At 35.6% G+C, this 18,512-nt stretch overlaps 4 protein-coding genes across 6 annotated transcripts; 3 read left to right on the top strand and 1 right to left on the bottom strand.

Annotated features, from left to right (window-relative positions):
• The first annotated feature begins 1,462 nt into the window (after window positions 1-1,462).
• LOC100266077 (uncharacterized) lies at window positions 1,463-6,047 on the top strand. The gene is made up of 6 exons (XM_002283999.5): window positions 1,463-1,888; window positions 2,049-2,321; window positions 4,862-5,022; window positions 5,167-5,272; window positions 5,355-5,480; window positions 5,646-6,047. Exons 1-6 carry the CDS (start codon window positions 1,697-1,699, stop codon window positions 5,781-5,783), a joined length of 996 nt encoding a protein of 331 aa, XP_002284035.1. The 5' UTR covers window positions 1,463-1,696; the 3' UTR covers window positions 5,784-6,047.
• Window positions 6,048-6,823: 776 nt separating this feature from the next.
• LOC100248931 (29 kDa ribonucleoprotein A, chloroplastic) lies at window positions 6,824-13,020 on the top strand. Of its 3 annotated transcripts, none has more exons than XM_010666053.3 (5): window positions 6,824-7,334; window positions 7,456-7,554; window positions 8,001-8,288; window positions 8,448-8,635; window positions 12,282-13,020. In XM_010666053.3, exons 1-4 carry the CDS (start codon window positions 6,978-6,980, stop codon window positions 8,586-8,588), a joined length of 885 nt encoding a protein of 294 aa, XP_010664355.1. In that variant the 5' UTR covers window positions 6,824-6,977; the 3' UTR covers window positions 8,589-8,635; window positions 12,282-13,020. The 3 variants fall into 3 exon arrangements, with proteins under 3 accessions (XP_010664355.1, XP_002285735.1, XP_010664354.1); XM_002285699.5 differs by lacking the exon at window positions 12,282-13,020 and adding an exon at window positions 10,489-10,904; XM_010666052.3 differs by lacking the exon at window positions 12,282-13,020 and adding an exon at window positions 10,484-10,904.
• Window positions 13,021-13,134: 114 nt separating this feature from the next.
• LOC100243780 (blue copper protein) lies at window positions 13,135-14,753 on the top strand. The gene is made up of 2 exons (XM_002285700.5): window positions 13,135-14,092; window positions 14,203-14,753. The coding sequence occupies exons 1-2, from the start codon at window positions 13,930-13,932 to the stop codon at window positions 14,601-14,603; spliced, it is 564 nt and encodes a 187-aa protein (XP_002285736.1). The 5' UTR covers window positions 13,135-13,929; the 3' UTR covers window positions 14,604-14,753.
• A 2,566-nt stretch (window positions 14,754-17,319) lies between these two features.
• LOC100266097 (uncharacterized) lies at window positions 17,320-18,178 on the bottom strand. The gene has a single exon (XM_002285703.5). The coding sequence runs from the start codon at window positions 17,915-17,917 to the stop codon at window positions 17,501-17,503; it is 417 nt and encodes a 138-aa protein (XP_002285739.1). The 5' UTR covers window positions 17,918-18,178; the 3' UTR covers window positions 17,320-17,500.
• Between the last annotated feature and the right edge of the window lie 334 nt (window positions 18,179-18,512).

Here is an 18,512-nt window from a genome sequence, read left to right as displayed (position 1 = left end):
TGCTAATACCTTTTTTGTAGGTTTTGGTAGAGTATGATTAGTGGCGGAATCAACATTTTGCTTAAGGGGGGTAATATTTAATAGTAGATTCATTTAGTACCTATACATTTTTTCCTAAATTAGAATAATATCGAGCTTTAACATAATGATTAGACTTTCACATTATATAGTTTTGGGGAAGGGGGTTGGGCAACTGCCACTCCTATGCTATATAATCCGTTTAATAAATAAATATTTTTTTATTAATCTATATAACATAAATTTGACCTAAATGGATTTAATAATTTAGATAATTAACTAATTATACTTTTAAACAATTTAATCCATATTTGACTCATTTTAAATTTATTTTTAAATAAATAGACCAATTGGATAAAAAGCATCTTTAATTAAAATATTAATCACATAAACTTATACAAAACCTAACTCAACCCGATTATTGATGAATAGGAGGACTTAATTATTAAATAAATTAAATGAATTACATAACATGTTACTTATTTAATAATTAGATAATATTTGAATTTATATATTTTTATATAATTATTATTTGTGTAAAGTTTGAGTTGATTTATATGATAGAATACTTAGATTTTGATACAATACAAACATAACTCACCGCCCGTATTACCAAACCCTTCTTAAAGTTCATTAGATATGAAGTATTTTTTTAATGGCATTCAAACATCAATTACTAAATAGATAGATTAAAAAAATGAGATATAAATATAAGGTGATCATTCTTCCATTATTCAAAGTGAGGATTAACTATTATCCATCGCAATATATTACCATAAGATATACACGTATTTTCATACTTAGCCATCGAATGATGCTGTGATTAAAGACAAGTGATCTGCCTGCCATTTTTTATCCATAAATATATCTTTATAATATATACCTATTGAAGAAAAATAAATTAAATAACGAACAAAATTTAATATTTCCAAATTAAAGATAAAATTAAGAGAATTTCATGTATACAGAATAAAATCTGAGTATGGGAAGAAGAAAAAAAAAAAGAAAAAGACAAATAATAGTGTTAGAAAATGATTTTTATCAATTATTTTTTGGTTTTTATTTTATGTTTGGCCCAAATTATCATATTAAAAAAAATTATATTTGATTTTATTATGAAAAATATAAAAAATTAAATATAATTAAAAATTTATGTATTTTAAAATTATTTAATTTTTATGTAGGAGAGTTAAAATAATTGATTTTTTTTTATTGAGATAAAAATAATTTATTGATGTTAAATTTAGCTTTTTATTTTTTTCATTTAATTTTTTTATATATTCTTTTTCTCAAATTTTTCTGAAACATGAAATTTTTGGGTGGAACAAACCATTTTTATTATTATTATTATATTTTCCTAATTTTAATGAGTGCAGAACTCAAATGGAAGTTGGAAATATAAATGGAAAGATGGTGAGTCGACCCAAATTCCAATATCAAAAAGACTTGCCACGTGTACATCCACTTCAAATCTCACGCTCTAACGGCTACCCATTTTCAATTCAAAAGCCGAATTCCTCACACCAAAACCCTCGCATCTCTCTTCATCCACCTCTTCGTCCTTGTCTTCTCTTGTGTTTTAGGTTTAATCTTCAAAGACTCCAGACTGCAATCTTCTTTGATTCTTGCGACATTTGGGGCTTAATCTATTCAACGGAACACCAAATCTAGGGTTTCAATGGATATTCCTCAAGAAATTGATGACTACATCAAAGAATCTATCCAATACTCACTAGGCCTCCCCGTTTCTGCACAAACTTTGGAGTTAAAGCTTCAAGCCTCCTTAGAAGCCCAAAACCAACTCCGTGATCGCTGCTTGCATCTTCATTCTAAATTGAAGGAGAAAGACGAAATCATCGAACGAACTAGGGTTTGTTCTTTTTTCTTTTTCTTTTTTTGGTTTTTTTTCTTTGGGAATCTATGGAACAGAGAATAAAATTTCCTTCTTTACTTAAACGCTTTTTGGTCGAGCGTTAGGGATTTGATGTTGGTAATTTTCCTTTTCCTTTTTTTTTCCCCTTTGGGTTTAGGCTGAAGCGAGTATGAATGCATTGGCACTGAAAAAGTTCGTTGAGGAGAATCAAAAATTGGCTTTGGAGTGTGCGAATCTTTTGAGTCAGTGTTCCAAGTGGGAGAAAGAGTGCTCTCTCTACGATCATGACCGAGAAGCTCTGATGGATTTTGGAAATGAGGCTGATGAGCGGGCAAAGGAGGCTGAGATGCGTGTTCGTGAGTTGGAGGAGGAGTTGAGGAGATCGGTAGATGAATTGCGGTTCTACAAGCATGAATATGAGCTACGGGCGGTAATTAATTTTTGTTTTTGCTCTACCTTGGGCTTATTGTTTTCTGATCTCATAAAAGGAATGATGGGGCATTTGATGATCTTGATGTTTTAGATTAGGGAGCTTTCCAATCCTCACCATATTCTGATCTTTAAGACATGAATTTTAGAGTAAAGCACCTGTTAGAATTCAACCCTGAATTAAGAGGTGGCTGAACTGAAGGATGGACAAATTGAGTATAATTGGTGAATTTACATTCTCTTTTATGTTCATTGAAATAGCTGCAACTGAAATTCATAGTTAAATGCTATATAACATGGGTTCAGGTGTGGGTGTAGGGTGCTGGTGTGTCTAGTTGTGTGATCCTTCACATCTCAAATTTTTTTAGGACACGGGGACTTGAATGAAAAATTGATCTTGAATGGTACTTGAATATATAAGAAAAATTCAATAAGAAGTAAAAAATAACATATTCTTGTTTTTAAAAAAACTTTAGAAAAAGAAATATATAAAAAATAGTTAATATCTTAAGCAAAATAGCATTATCCAAAAAATATCCCACACCCACACTCTTGTCATGCCAGGTCGATAGAGGTACATCCAACGAAAAGTTAAAGAATCCAGGTATCAAAGGTTAAAAACTTAATTGTAAGGGCACATTCTATCCATAGTCTTCTATGTAAGCAAATAAAATTATGGTTCCCTTTTTCCTGTGTTGCTTCATAAAAATGTCCTTGTTCTAAAATAAACTTTATTTTTCTGGTACTTTGCATCTAAAACTTCTGTTTTTGAGAAATAATTCATCAATTCCTAGTGCATGAGTGCATGGTGCTCTAACAACTCGTTGTTTGTTTGCTTTGGGTCCAAAGGGGCCCTCACGGCTTTAAAACACGTCTATAAGGTTAAGAGGAGTCCATACATATGTAGTGTTAGAAGCTTTTTCCCTTATCTGATGTGGGATATCACAATTATCCTTCCATGCAAACACAACATTCTCATTGTACCTCACGGGATTGCAAAGTCAAACAACAAATGCTCATAATCGTGTAGATATTGTCTGTTTTGGGCTCAAAGCGGTCCTCACGGTTTTAAATCGTGTATACAATGTTAAAAGGTGTCCATACACATAAACTCTTGAAACTTTTCACCTATCCAATGTGGGATATCACAATCACCTTCCCATGCAAACAAAACATCCTTATTGTGTCTCACGAGATTGTAGATACAAATAGAAAAACACCCCTCACCAAAGCCAAACAAACCCCCACATCGAGATCAAGGATCAACTTTGATATTATTTGTAATGATTTGCACTCAACCATGTGGATATTGTTCACTTTGGGCCTGAAAGGGCCCTCCTAGCTTTAGAATTCATCTACAAAAAGAGGAGTCAATATATATACAACGTTAGGAACTTTTTCTCCCATCTATGTGAGAAAAGACTTCTAGTAAATAATAATTTATGTGGAAACATATTTTATTATGTATTAAATGGTGTAACTTATTGATCCACTTATAACTTTCCATGTTTTCTCCCTTTTTTTTTTTTAAAAAAAAAAATCCTTACTTTTCTGCAGATGCATTTTTGGAGTTTTAGCATCTTATTTTGCATTTTCAGTTCTTTTATGGCTGTTGGGATTTCTCTTGTAGGCCAGTTTAACTCTAAAATTTATGCACGGTGCTTGTTATATAGCCCTCTACCATCATGTGAATTTCTTGGTTTCTTGTCTTTGATTTTAGTGGAAGGCTTCTTCTGTTTTTCTGGTGTAATGTCACGGTATCTCCTCAGCCATTTATTAAGTGAAATGTCTTGTTTCCAAATGGAGGAACCTCCTTATGCACTGTGTGAGGGGGTTGAGCAATAAGCTACTTCCATTAAATACTTCATTATATGTTACTCGTCTTAAAAGAATATAATGTAACTATGAAATTCCCTTAAGCATTTTGTAAAATACAGGTGCATGCATCTTCTTGACTCTCCACATAAAGGGGGTTGGAGAAAAGTCCTCCACCCTGGTATGGAGCCAAGGATTGTTCTCCAGTGAAATATTAATTTTTTTTTTAAATTCTATAGTGAACCCAAGTGGATGATTCTGCTGCATCCTAAAACTAAGATTGTGTTTCTAAGGTGAATTGTTTCATGGAGCCTATCTAAGGGAAACTTGTGCATTTTTTATATTCCACAACATCCAAACACCAAGATCATCCCCTTCTTAGGTGGACTTATGTTAATTACTAAACATGACGTATGTGTTTCTTAGTCCATATAATTCGTTTTGATTTAGCCACTTTAGCCAACATGAAATTGGACTTCGCTTGTGGCTTTAAGGAATGGAATACTGTCAAAAACTGAATACATAGTGGCAGTGTTTGGTCATTCAAGTTAAACAATCTAGATACTTATTTGCAGATGTTTTTTTTCCAACTAAATCTCCCTCCTACCTTTTTTCTTTTTTCTTCTCTTCTCTTTTGATCATGGAATGCTAATAATATTTCATGCAAAGTAGGTGTTCAATGCTATATATGATTGAAGGCTAACCCACCATATAACCATTTTGAAGGTTGATTCATCGGTGCATGGCACAGCTGTGGAAGAAAATCTACTTGAGTCAGTTTTAGCAACATTAATTAATAAGGATGGAGGGGTAGCAACTGCACATGATTTCTTGGAGGCAAATAGTGAGCACGAACTGTGCCAAGAGTTGCTGAAAATGTGGAATCAGTATGTTTTTCTTCCTCATTATAGCAATTTTTTTTATAGGTCTCATTATAGCAAATTATATGGCTGATTTAGTTAGTGTTAGATTCAGGTCAAAGTATTATTGTTGTTGATGTTGTTTTGAAATACCCCCTTTTATTATGGTAGCTTGAAGCCATCAACTCAAAGGGTTCTATCACTTGCTGCTGAAGTGAAGACACTTGAGAATGAAAGGGAACATTTAAAGCTCAACCTACACAGAGCTGAAGAGGAGGTTAGAAATATAGTCAAGCCATCATTCTTAGTAGGCTTCAGACCATCCTAGTTAGTCTTAACAACCTTTTTAATGAACATAGGTGAAGCTGTTGTTTGATGAAAACAACTTATTGGATGAGGAGAACAAAAGATTGTTGCAGCAATACCTCAAAGAAAGGAACCATCCCGGTTCTGGTGGAAAACATATCAGTAGCGCTTCTGCCAAGGTGAGAAAAGAAAAGAAAAGAAAGGGGAAAAAAAAAAGAACTAACTCACATTGTTTGGCTTGATGACTCACATGGAGTGCATAAATATTTTTGTCAATGGTTTTGGCTTGATGATGATCATGGATTATATGATTTGCTGATATTATTTCCTTGGCTATCATGCAGGGCAACAAGCGAAAATGTAGCCCCAAGACGCATAGCCCCATTGAGAGGAAGATTGATTTCAATGACCTGGAATCATCAAGGCAGCCTTTATCACCCTTGCAACATAACTCTCCTAACCCTAGACTCCATAAGAAGTGATAATAAATTTTCACGGATTGCTTAGATTCCATCTTTTCTTCTGTTCTTGAAAGTCCATTTATCCCAAATGGTGTTGCTAATTGTACTTGAGATAGCATTTTCTTGAAACTATATATTTGTTGTCTGTAAAAAAATGTGTCACTGATTTTTGCAGAGAGACTAATGGACTAAATCTCTCATTTTCCCTTTTTTCTTGGGAATCATCCAGAAAATAGTGATCCAGAGGAGTTTAGTTACTAATTAAGCAATCTATTGCAATTTGAATGCTTTGACCATGTGAACGGCATAATTGGCACCATTTTCGAACAGGGTACTGGTTCTACAATTACGCATGTCTTGCCATTTTACCGTTTGCAGGGAGTAAGAGACTGTATGGATCATCCTCCTTGAGAGCAAGGCTGAACATATCCGTAATTTTATATATATATATATATATATATATTTCTGTCACACAAAGAAAAACTCCTACAATTTCTTATTCATGTTGAAGTGGAGGAAAGAAATTAAAATACTTATATCTTATTACTACATATTCTTTTGTTATCAAAATTATTATATTATATTTATAGTATTGACGTACTTATTATTAATCATTTTATTATTTATCAAAGTTTATCCTAAATTTTCACATCTTTTAGTTAATTTTAATGATTTTAAAAAAAATTTAAACCGATACTATTCATGAGTGTAAAGAGGACATTATTTTTATTTTCAAACGAAGAGTATGCGATTTTTATTTAGTATTTATTTTTTAAAATAGTTATGAAAAATAATTTTGAATTTTTTTTTTTATGTTTTAGAAAACAAATATTTATTTAGGAACCTAAAATAACTTTAATATGTTGTTTATATTTTTAAATATGATTGAAAAATGATTTGTATATTAAGTTATTTATTTTTAATTATTTTTCATATGTATATAATTATTTTTTAAAACCATTTTTGAAAAATAAGTAAAACAATTGAAAATGTTTAGCAGTCTAGCACACACGCAGCCCTAAGAGACCAAAACGAAGGATTTAATGTTGTAATATCAAAATGACCGCGTTTTGAGTGTTGGAAGAAAGATCTCAAGGTGCCTCCTTATCCAGTATATCTCTATCGTCTTCAATCGAAGAGACTGGCAGAGTACGCAGTGTAGTGAGAAATAGCGAAGCGAGCAGGTAGTGTAGTTCTAAGTTCTAATAGTGGGTAATGGCACTACTTCGGCATCTATGCTTTCCATCGACGACCTCGTTTCTAACACCTCAACCACTCCAGAAACCTCTACATTCTATTCTCTCTTTCTCTTCTTCTTTCTCTCCTCTCTCTCACGCCCTTCCACTCCGAACCACAAGAAGAATCAACCTCTTCCACGTCTCTGCTTCAGCCCAAACTCAATCGCCTCCTCCTGCTTCTCCTTCTACTGCTGTTACCGTTGACACCCCACAGAATGACGAAGAAGAAGAATTTTCTCGAACAAGGTTGATAGCACAGAACATCCCCTGGACTTGCACTGCCCAAGATATCCGGTCTCTGTTCGAGAAGTACGGCACCGTGTTAGACGTTGAGGTTCTATTTTTCTTCACTTTCAAATTGGTTTTGGTTTCCACCCCCACCCCCCTTTTTTTTCCTCCTTTTCTATTTACTGATTTGGGAATTGGGATTGTGTTATTTTCGTGTGTTTGTTAAGCTTTCGATGCATAACAAAACCAGAAACAGGGGTCTGGCGTTCATCTCAATGGGCTCACCCGAGGAGGCTCTTGCGGCTCTCTCCAATCTCGAATCGTATGTAAGCATATTTGTTGTTGTTGTTTCTTGGGTTTCTTTACGATACTCTAATTGTTTCCGAGGATCTCTTGATTGCTGAGAAAAGAAAAAAAAAAAATTGAAGTTTTTGAATCTGTGGATTCCAATTATGTCAGAATGAGGGGAACTAAAACTTAAAATGGATTTTAATGGGACCATTTTGTATTATTGGTACCCAATTTTTCGTTCTTGGGAATCAGATGCGAGACATTAAAATTTGGGTTTGATTATTAGGTTTTTCATCATTTGGATTTCAGTAATCAGGAATCCTGTGTAGCCAGTGGGCATATTGGGGGTTGACTGGTGCATGTTATTCACTTGGACCTGTAATTTTGTGTAGGCTTCATTTGGTTTCCACGCATGCACTTCATTTCTTTCTCCGATCATTTTATTTACCTGAAGATTATTCATCCAATGAATGTTTTGTAGGAATTAGAAGGCCGTGCTATAAAGGTTAATTATGCCAACCCCCAAAAGAAGAAACCTTCTTCTCCTATACAACACAAGCCAGTGACACCATACAACCTTTTTATAGCAAATTTGCCATACCAGGCAAGGGCTAAAGATCTTAGGGAGTTCTTTAGTTCTGGAAACTGTAATGTTGTCTCTGCAGAAGTTATTTTTCATGAAAATCCTAGACGATCCTCTGGGTATGGATTTGTTTCTTTTGGTTCCAAGGAAGAGGCAGACACCGCACTTTCTTCTTTCCAGGGACAGGTAATGTTGGTTCAATAATTGGAATACTTGGAAATTTTCATTTGCCAACATGGGCATGTTTCTATTAGTCAGTTGCATTCTCCATCAGAATGTGAAAGGCAATGTACAAGGCACATTGTATTCAATTTAGAAAATTCTCTGAGAAGTTGTTATCTGCAGATGTTTATGGGAAGGCCACTTCGAGTTGCTCGTAGTAGAAGATTTGTGAAACGAGAAAATAAAATGAGTGACCAGACTGAAGATGTAGCAAACCCATTGAACTCCAATTCTGAGCAATCAGGAGAAGGTGATGACATCTGAGGATATTCCTTGCAAATAGCGAGGTCTCATCTGTTGCAGTCAAGCAGGTAAGCAACTTACACTCAGGCTTTGCTGATATAGAAATTAATTTCATGCAGTTTAGGTTTACTGTCTGCCTGTTTATTACATTTGATTGGCTTTGCATTATTGTTTGTTTACTAATACTATAAGAGATTTGTCAAAGTAAAATGGACTGCTAATATACTACAAGTTCTACCCACATTTCTGCCAGTTACACAGATTTGCAATGTTAAGCAATTTTTAATGCATTCCTAATTTCTCATCAATCAACCTGGCTGACAGCTGCCTTAGATATAACTCAAGAAGCTATATTTTTGCAATAAACAACTTACAAACATCTGTTTTGGCCATGCTAACCTGTTTTATTAAATTACTTAGTAAATATTGCCTCATAATTTCTATTCTTCATTAGATTAAAAATGAAATCCCACTTCCCTCCCAAAACTTCATCAAGGAAAAATTATATAAATAGACCTTGAAATAGAATTCATATGATTTTTTCAAGAATCTGGATTGGATCATATGATTTACAATTTGTACTGATTCTGTTATTAGCTCATAATTTGAATTGATTAAACAATAGTTCCCATCCAAAATACCACCTCAACTCAACAAAACCTTGAATAGAACTATGTAGCATCAGCTGCATGACTTCTTTTTTGCTGTTCAACTCTATGAGTCCATGTTCTTGAATAATATAGATCATCAATACCCTTTTGCACCATGTGAACTTGTGTTTTTGATACTTGCAAATATTGCCTTTCTCCTCTTCTTCTATTACCATTCATGTATGTCAACCTTTTTAAGAGCATGATTTATCTACTTTAAAATATTCTGTGTCATGACTTCCCTTATAGCTGTTTAAAAATACTTCTCCTTTATTTTGATAGGTATTCAATGGTAAAGCACCCTTTATTTCATTCATCTTGCTTTAATTCTATGCCTTTTTCAATCTCTTATGGGAGTGATGTATTGGAGATCACAAAATTGGTCACATCAAGGAATCTTCTTTGTTTCTACTCCTAGTTTTGCAAAATCAAGTTTTTTTTAGTGCAAAAGCCCATGACTAGTCAAGAAGCATAAAACCATGTTTAAAACATAATCCGCCACATTTTCTGTTTTCCTACTTGTTTTAAAAGATTTGGATTCTAAATCATTTTTTTTCTTAATCCTAACTTATAGTTTCTTAAACTGAAACTAAGTTAACACGAAAGCTGTGACTTGTGGATCATTTTCAAACACCATTTATATTTTTGTGGATGATTTATTTTCAATGCTGTCCAGGCTTTTAGAGAAATTACATGAATATTTGAAAAGATTACTGTTTCTTAACTTTGGAAGATGCAAAACTGGACTTTGGCACATCGTTTGGATTTTGGATTGACATACCCCACATGGTTTAGTTCATAGCCTGTTGGGGGGAATCTCTACATTAGTGTTAAACTTTGCCAATTTTCTCTGTAGTTTTTTTTTCTGTCCAAACATTTGTCCTTAGGCTGTTCCATGTCAATGTCATGTTGTTTAATGTTGACTACTGAAGTGTTGCTTGTCTACCCACAAATAGATGGACCAGAAAAAAGGAACAAAAGAAAGAAAATAGTGAAGAGAAATCTATGAAACTCATAAATTAATTGAATTGGCTACCATTTCTAACCTCTAAAACAAAACGGTGCTGGTACTTTATGACATTTGAACTTGTAAGATTCTTACAAGCAATATATGCTGGCAATGTGTCAGTTAACAAGAGCACATTTCACCAACAGATATCCTTGATTGAAGACACCACCTTAGAGTTTTATATAAATGCTCTCTTTCACACACATAAAAATGAAGTTTCCTTGTGTATGTTCTTATTGAAGTTTCCTTGTTCCTAGTGCAGGATGGCATCTATGTGATGTGCTACAGGCCTTAGTCTTAATCTTATAGCTGAAACAAAATTTTGGAGAGTCTGCTTGTCAAGTTCCTGAAGTTCTTAGTCTCTAACTTCGCAGTTACATCTTATATGTTCATTTCTGTGTTCTTTAAGTTGCTTACTTGGTCATCAGTTGCTCAGTTTCATCTTGTTTTGACAATTAGAAAGAGGACAAAAGAAAAGATAATTACTTTGTGAATCCTTCGAACCCATTACATACTAGCCATTCTGCTAGTAGAACATGCCCCTCAGATGACAAATGTTACCTAGGATAAGAGCATATGTGATATGCTAACATGAAACATGTGTACCTACTCTATATATGTATTGGAAGATTATTAAAAGTCTGAATATTCTCAATGATATCCTTTTTATTCCCTCAAGGACACTTTTTTAGTGTTTGTTTCCTGTTTGTGACTGATTAAATATCAGAAGTTATAGTTACCATGAAAAAAGAATTTTCATGGTTTATTGGCATCTGCTCTAAGCATTGGGTTTCTGATTTTCTGTTGTGATATCTCCTTGTTAATGATATGTTCGTGAATATTCAGAAATGCTTAACAGGAAATAAACATTAAAGGGTATTCTCATTGAGAAGGTGTTAGGATAGCATGTTGTTGTTGTGGATCCTCTCAATGTCATATTTTTATGTTTTAGAGAAACTCATTCACTCTCTTAAAGTTTCACATGAAAATATGCAAACACTAGATGCCTTATAAAGGTATTTAAAAGTTGTAATCAAAGTACCCCATCATTTTCATGGTTAAGTTTTTTCTCATAGAATTTTTTGTTGTGTACAAAGTTTTAGCCCAAACTTGTTATAGTATTTTGATATATCTTTCTCATGCATTGTGGTTTTAAAAAAATTAGTATATCAAGAATAGTTCTATCTGTAAACCATTTGTGACCAGCTGTCTACATTCCCACCTGATCAAACTTCCTCTGCCATCCAAATAAATTCAAGCTCTCCATCAAAATTCTATACTTTTTTATGGTAGTGTAGACACCATAGAAGTTAAATTGTTTGAACCCAAGTCAATAGAACAAAATCTTAATCTCGATTACTAGGCAATGGCTCCAAGAAATTATCAATATTTAGGTTCATAATAGTTTGGAAAATTAGCTATTCACCTGATGTGGTTGGGGGAGGCTCCGGGAAAATGATAGCATGGGAAACCCAACAATGACAGAGTTCTACAGTTTAAATTACCATCACAGATGTTTGTAGTTAGGGTTGCAGACATGTGTAATGAACTTATTCGATCTTTGTATACTTGTCTTCATATTATTCTGACGTTTTAAGTGGGATTTCACTGTCAAACTTTCATGACTTGGTCTTGTGACTTCATATTGAAGTATAGGTTTGTAGTCTTTAAAACTGAATAGTCACGAAATTCCATAATCACCTTTTTTTTTTAAAAATCTTTTTTTGTTCAACTGGGCTGAACTTCCATAGTGACATTTTTGTTTTCCTTTCAGCAGTATTCAACACTTCATGCCTAGAAAGAAATAAAATGTTATTTTAAGATTCATCTTTACGTCCCATGGAAATTTGAATTCTTAACAATGGCATGTTAAGGAACAACACAGAAAGTCTACCTAATGTTATCAGGAAGTATAGCTTTGAAAATGGTTTGATATAGATGTTTGCCAAAACGCGGTTACTTAATTGAGAAAATGCAATTACAAATGTGATGGTGCAGCATTCCTAAGCCTAGAGTAAGACGGGGAATAATAAGGATGTTTGTTGTATGGATTAGGTTCAGGTGTACCCTTATGCAGCATTCAGATCCCGATGTGCCCAGGGGCTACCAGCTACCACTGATGCTTGCTGATATCCTTGTCTGTTTGCATATCATATCTTCAAACCATCCGCGTTTCGCCACATCAAGGACAGCTGCTTCACTCCTCAATATCCCCTGTCCTCGTCAAAAAATTTGCTGGGCAGCTGAAACATTAAGAAATAAGAGAATGTACACATCGGGAAGTCACTTGTTTGATTTCAAATGGTTTCTAGAAGGTAATATAACTCAAGGGAGTCGTCTCACCTGCGTCTTGGGTGAACAAGGTGATGGTGGACCAACCGAATACGTGGTGGCCAGTGAAGAGTGTTGTTGGTAATCACAGTAGAGGGTGAGATGAGGTGGGAGCAGTTGGCAGAACCCAATGGGCCCTAACTGCTCCAACCAAACCCACATGAAAAGTACACACAACTTTGTTGCTTTTTGTGGGTCTGGTATCTGGTGGGAGTGGGACTCCCACGCTTGATTTGGGTAAATCATACAACCTTTTATCACTGAAAAGTATCATTTCTATCACGACTTTTGGGTCATTGGTTTGGTGGAAGTTTTGGATCAGATTGGGACTAGCCATCCTCCTCCGAGAATAGGAATTCCAGTCATCAGTGGAACGGATGTTGGAGACTTGGTGCTGAAACGTGGTCTATTACTGGGTTAATAGAGTTGGTGGCTTTAAATAAAAGCAATTATTCATGTGCCTTGTTAGATTTTGTGATGTGCATGGTTGATGCAAAAGTCCTAGAAACGTAATTCCCACTCTACACTTCCTCCAAACCCCTTTCAGTTGTCAAGGGACTTCAAGACACGGTTCACAGTCCAACCCCAGATGCAAATTTTAAGTTTATGCAATTGGTCACCGCACGTCACAAATGCATCAAACTCCGGAAAAAGAGTGCTTACAATGCATACGAGGCCACGCCCTTGAAGGCATTGGAAACTTTTTCCCTTGCCTACTTTTAATGTGGAAATTTCAAACAGGTCCAAGCTTGTTTTCTAAAACCTCACCTTTTTTCCCTGTAGCCTACATTGAGTATGATTAAAGTGCAAATTATATTAAACTGTTAGTCCTAAGTGTAATCATCCGCCTGTAATTATGATGCTTAAAGAAAACATTTTTCCATTCAAAAAAGAAAGAAACGATCCTACCACAACAACCACAAAAAATAGCGATAATCATTCATCTAGGAAAAATAAAGGCTCAAGAGACTTTACATGCTTTCTTCATTCCTAATCCATCATGACAAGAACAATCCTTTTTTCTTGACATTTAGCTTATCTTAAACGCATGGTAAGCAGGTAAGGGGGCGTTTTTTTGTGCCCTCATGTGCTTAAATCAACTGATCAATGACAAGCATCATATCACAGCTACAAGACAAACCATCAAAACTGGCATGGGAACAAGGAATATGGTCACCCACTTTCTTGGGCATTAGGTATGGAGTCTGATCCAAGTCATCCTAATGGGGTGAGTTCTTTTTCAAAACTACATACATTTTAGTGGAACTGATCGGACCCATCACTGCTCACTCCGTTCCTTTTCCGCCATTATATAAGGACTCCCATCCTACATTTGTTATTCCAGAGCAACCCCCACTCTCTCACACACAAAATGGCGGGTGTCGGAGTTGTGTGCGTAGTCTTCTTGGTCCTGTGTGCTGTAATGCCAAGTTTGGCGACTGATTATACCGTGGGTGACTCGACCGGTTGGACAATGGGCGCTGATTACAGCACTTGGACTAGCGGGAAGACCTTCGTCGTTGGCGACACTCTTGGTTAGTTGTTTCATCCCTTTTAGCTTTACTTTTAGAGACCTGCCTCCCACGAAATGGTTATGGAACAGAGCTTTAAATTCTCATATCTTAACAAATTTTCATTTTCACAGTATTCAATTATGGAGGGGGACATACTGTGGACGAGGTGAGTGCAAGTGATTATAGCACTTGCACAGTTGGGAATGCTATTACTTCAGATAGCACAGGCGCCACCACAATATCTCTCAAAAAAACAGGCACGCATTACTTCATATGTGGGGTAATTGGACATTGTGGTAGCGGGATGAAGCTTGCTGTTACGGTGGAATCAGGAAAAACCACTGCACCGCCTACCTCGTCGTCCGCAACACCATCTTCCGGTGCCGCCACCACTTCACCTGCGACGCCCACTGCCACTACCACTACCACACCTTCATCTACTGTTGCTCATTCATCTGCAGGGAACGCTTTTTCTCCATTTGTAGCTGTAGTAATCACTTGGCTTGCTTTGTTTTTGTTGGTTTTGTCATGATTGAGGTTGGTGATGGTGCCTTTTCAGGCCAGGATGGAGGCAGTGCTCCCTTTCTATTCTCTATCTCTCTTTTTCTCTTTCATACATGGGAGAGATGCTTGTATTGAGATTTTTCTATTGTGATGAATGAGTAGGTTGTTTGTGATATAATCTTCCTCGATTTGTGGTTTAAATGAACCAGCTTCCCTGCTCCAGAGATGTTAGAGCTTTTACTCTGCAATTTTCTCAAAATTGAAACGTAAACTTTGTGATAGTAATGATGGTAGGAAGCTCTGCAAGCATGATGATGCCCAACCCCATCGGGGCCCATCCCCAAAGTTGCTTTTGTTGAACCGCTCCTCTCCTCTGCTATTCAAAGTATTGGAACGTGGACACTGGCACATGAAAGTTCGTAAAAACAACAGATCAGCTTAAGCCTATACCCCTGTCCCTGTATTTGAATTTGTTTACTGACTGATCAGAGGGGAAAATGTCAGAAGTGGCTCAACTCTGGTCCCAATTTCCCCCCTTACACTCCATGTTTGAAGCAATAACTAGAGCCTAGAGGTGAGTTTGGTTGATCAAGTGGGCGGGTTTTCTTTGACGCTCTTTTCTTTTTCAAGTATGACTTGTTCTCACTCATGAGTTGGTACATTTTATTATTATTATTTTTATTTTCAAGTCCAAAGTGTAGTCTGCTACACCTTGGCAGTAATCCTAAGTATGGAATAAAATTTAAGGATATACTTTTACAAGTCCAAAAAATCATCTTTTAATGTTAGAAAATTACTTATAATATTTTTTGAATGAATTAATAATGATTCTTCTAATAATATTTTTATTAAAAAATAACACTTTCATTAAAAACACTAATAACATTTTTTGAATTATTTTTTAAAATCTATTAAAATCATATTTTATGACTATAATCTTTAACCTTAATTATTTTTTTATTAATTGTGGTTTTAATATAATAAAAAATAAAAATAAAAATATATAATTATTGACGCCGTAGAAATTCATTAATTGATAAATATTTTAAAGAGGGATTTAAATTTTTTTAATAAAAAAAATATTATTTTGATTGCAAACTCTTTGATTGTGATCACTACCCTTTTTCCCCATTTTGTGCGCTGCATTAACAAATAGAAAGAAAATACACTTTTTACGCCAAGGCTATTCTCCAACGTATACATGTAAATAATAATAAAATTAGGTGCATTTCGTCCCATTGAATTCTTTGATCTTGTTCAGAGGGTATAGAAGGAGTGGAAATAAAATTCCCCCGTTACTTTTTTTCATTTCTTTCCATTTTTTTTCTTCAGAAGTTCCAGCCTTAAGGCAGCTTAAAACTGCAGCTGATTGGGGAATTTAAGTTTAACATCTCCGTTCGGTGTAAAATGGAAATGATGTTAAGACATAACCTTAGTAAATTTAGTCATAATCATGATATAAAGAGATTTTTTATTTTTATTTTTATATTAGGCTTTGGAACGAGTTTGCATTAAACTTGTGAGACTAAGATCAACATCCATCTAAACTGTGCTGAAATAGTAATGAATCATACATTCTATTCAATTCTAATGGACCTTTGATTGGGCTAGTTTTAAATTGGCCCAAGCCCAACTCAGGTCCAGGCATGACCACATAACATCAGAAAATGTCCAAATAAGGAAAGACGTAAGCTAATTTGTATGTGAAAATGCGTGAATATCTGGTTTTGTTTTTCCAAATTCCAATCCTTCTACATTGACTTCCTTTTACAACATCTTCTTCGGCTGACCATTTTAAACATCATAAAAACTCGAATCAAAAGCAGTTGAAAACGAGAAGTGAAATTTACATCATCTTTTAGGATTGGATACCAAAACATTAAAATTTTCAAACATCGTATGGAATTTATGATAAAACATTTTTATATATTTAGTAGGATAATTTATGTGATCAGATATAATTATTTTATTGAACAATTGTAAAATAAAAAGAATAATCAGAGTTACAAGGGGAGATGTTAATAAAAAAGTAAAAACCCCGTGTATTGTTTCCAACTGGACGCAAAAAAGAGCAAAAGCAGGAAAGAGAGCAAAAGGAAAAGTAAAAGACATACACTCAAAAAGGAACCCTCCTTCACCCTGCCTCTGATGGGGAAAATCAATGGAGAATCCCATCCAAAAGCAAATTCTACATCTTCCCTACCTTTTAGGCATCCGTTGTGGAATAATGAAGTCTATCATACTCGAGAGTCCAATTCTCTATTAAATTTGCTTAAATAAATAATAATATAAAATAAAATCTCCCAATTTTGTTAAAGTAAATGATAAAGTGACGAGCGCTGCATCGTTTACGTCAGGCATGGCTTCATTCATTAATTATTGAGCGCTAACCCCTAATCCATGGCTACGCAATGGTAAAGGACAAAAGAGGGGAAAACCCCAATTTCCTGTTATATATCCTATCTGCTACAGCACATGGGCGGACTCTGGAGGAGTAAGTGAGAGACTACAGCTGTGAAGCACGTGATGCCTGTAAAAGCCAACTCCACTTTTTTTAACCAAAAAACCACCACACTCGAACTGATGCTTTGCTTCCCTTCCACCTGTCTCCTCCCTCAAACTTAAAATAATACATTAATAATATAGCTCACGGAGGGCAGTGCATTGGAGCCCATCCATCACATGATCACAATAAGAAAAAGCAAGTCATTCAAGAACACAGAGATAATAAAAAAATATAGGAATTAATCATAGAAAAAAGAATTCATAAAGGAATTAAATCAACTGTGAAACAGAGCCAATAAAATCATCAATGGTCACCATGGCCGAAAAATTCAGATAACAAAAAGAAAATCTAAAAAAAAATAAAAATCCTACTAAATAAACCCTAAAATATTCAAGTCCGGCAAAGGAGAAAAGAGCAGATCAGATCTTGAGCAGCAAGAAAGCACCAAGGAAGACCGCGGCTGCAGATCCGGTAAAAGTGACCGTGTTCAAAGCGGCGGCGCTAGGAGACGGAGGCTCTGTGGGAGGAGTGCTGATGGAAGGAGACGGTGAGGCACCAGTGGTGGGTGGCGAAGCAGGACTCGTTGGAGGTGCGGGAGGAGAACCCGATGTAGGAGATGGAGTAGAGGCTGGTGGTGATACGGTGGATGGGGCGGGAGCAGGGGCAGAAGGAGTGGTGGATGGAGAAGGTGTTGGAGACGGGGGAGTGGCCACCGGAGGAGAAGCCGTTGGCGACTTAGTAGGAGAAGCAGTCGGTGACGATGCGGGAGACTGAGCGAAAGCCGATCCAGCCACCAAAGCAAACATCATCACGAGCACCACGCTTGAGTAAGCCATTGTCGCTTTCTATTCTCGTTTCTCGCTCAAAAACACAGAAAGCAAAGAGTTTGAGAAAGAGAGAGAATAGAACTTAGAACTTGTAGAGGTAGAGAGAGTGTGAGTTTTCAAGAGAACCGAGGAAAAGGCCCTATATATAGGAGTGGGGTGAGGGGTTGGGTTTGAGTCGGTTTTAAAACACTTACTTGGAAATTTCCTTTACTTCTCGCAATACAATTTCAAGGCCAACTCTCCCTCCTCTAACTATTGGGTGACAACTCATCAACAAACGTGTATTCAATCTCAGCCGTTTATTTGCTTCCTTTCATCCTTTGTCATTACGGTCTTTCCTTTTCCTTCACACCGAACTGCATCTCCACGGTACACGTAACCACTTGATCGCAGTGGTGGGTGTGATCCTTTTGACTCGAGGTAAGAGTTCGTTGATTAGATTTTTTGCTCTAAAAAATAAAAAATAAAAATACATGATAATAAATAAAGAAGAAGAAATTATGATTGGCACGTTGATGATGCATGTACCACGAATGAGGAGGTGTGGACCGTCTCCTCTTTGTTTATTTACAAATCGTTTGTTATTATTTTATTGACGGCGTCC

The sequence above is a fragment of the Vitis vinifera genome, chromosome 18 (assembly GCF_030704535.1).
Source record: "Vitis vinifera cultivar Pinot Noir 40024 chromosome 18, ASM3070453v1".
Classification (NCBI taxonomy): Eukaryota; Viridiplantae; Streptophyta; class Magnoliopsida; order Vitales; family Vitaceae; genus Vitis; species Vitis vinifera.
This window is presented reverse-complemented; position numbering and strand designations above follow the sequence as displayed.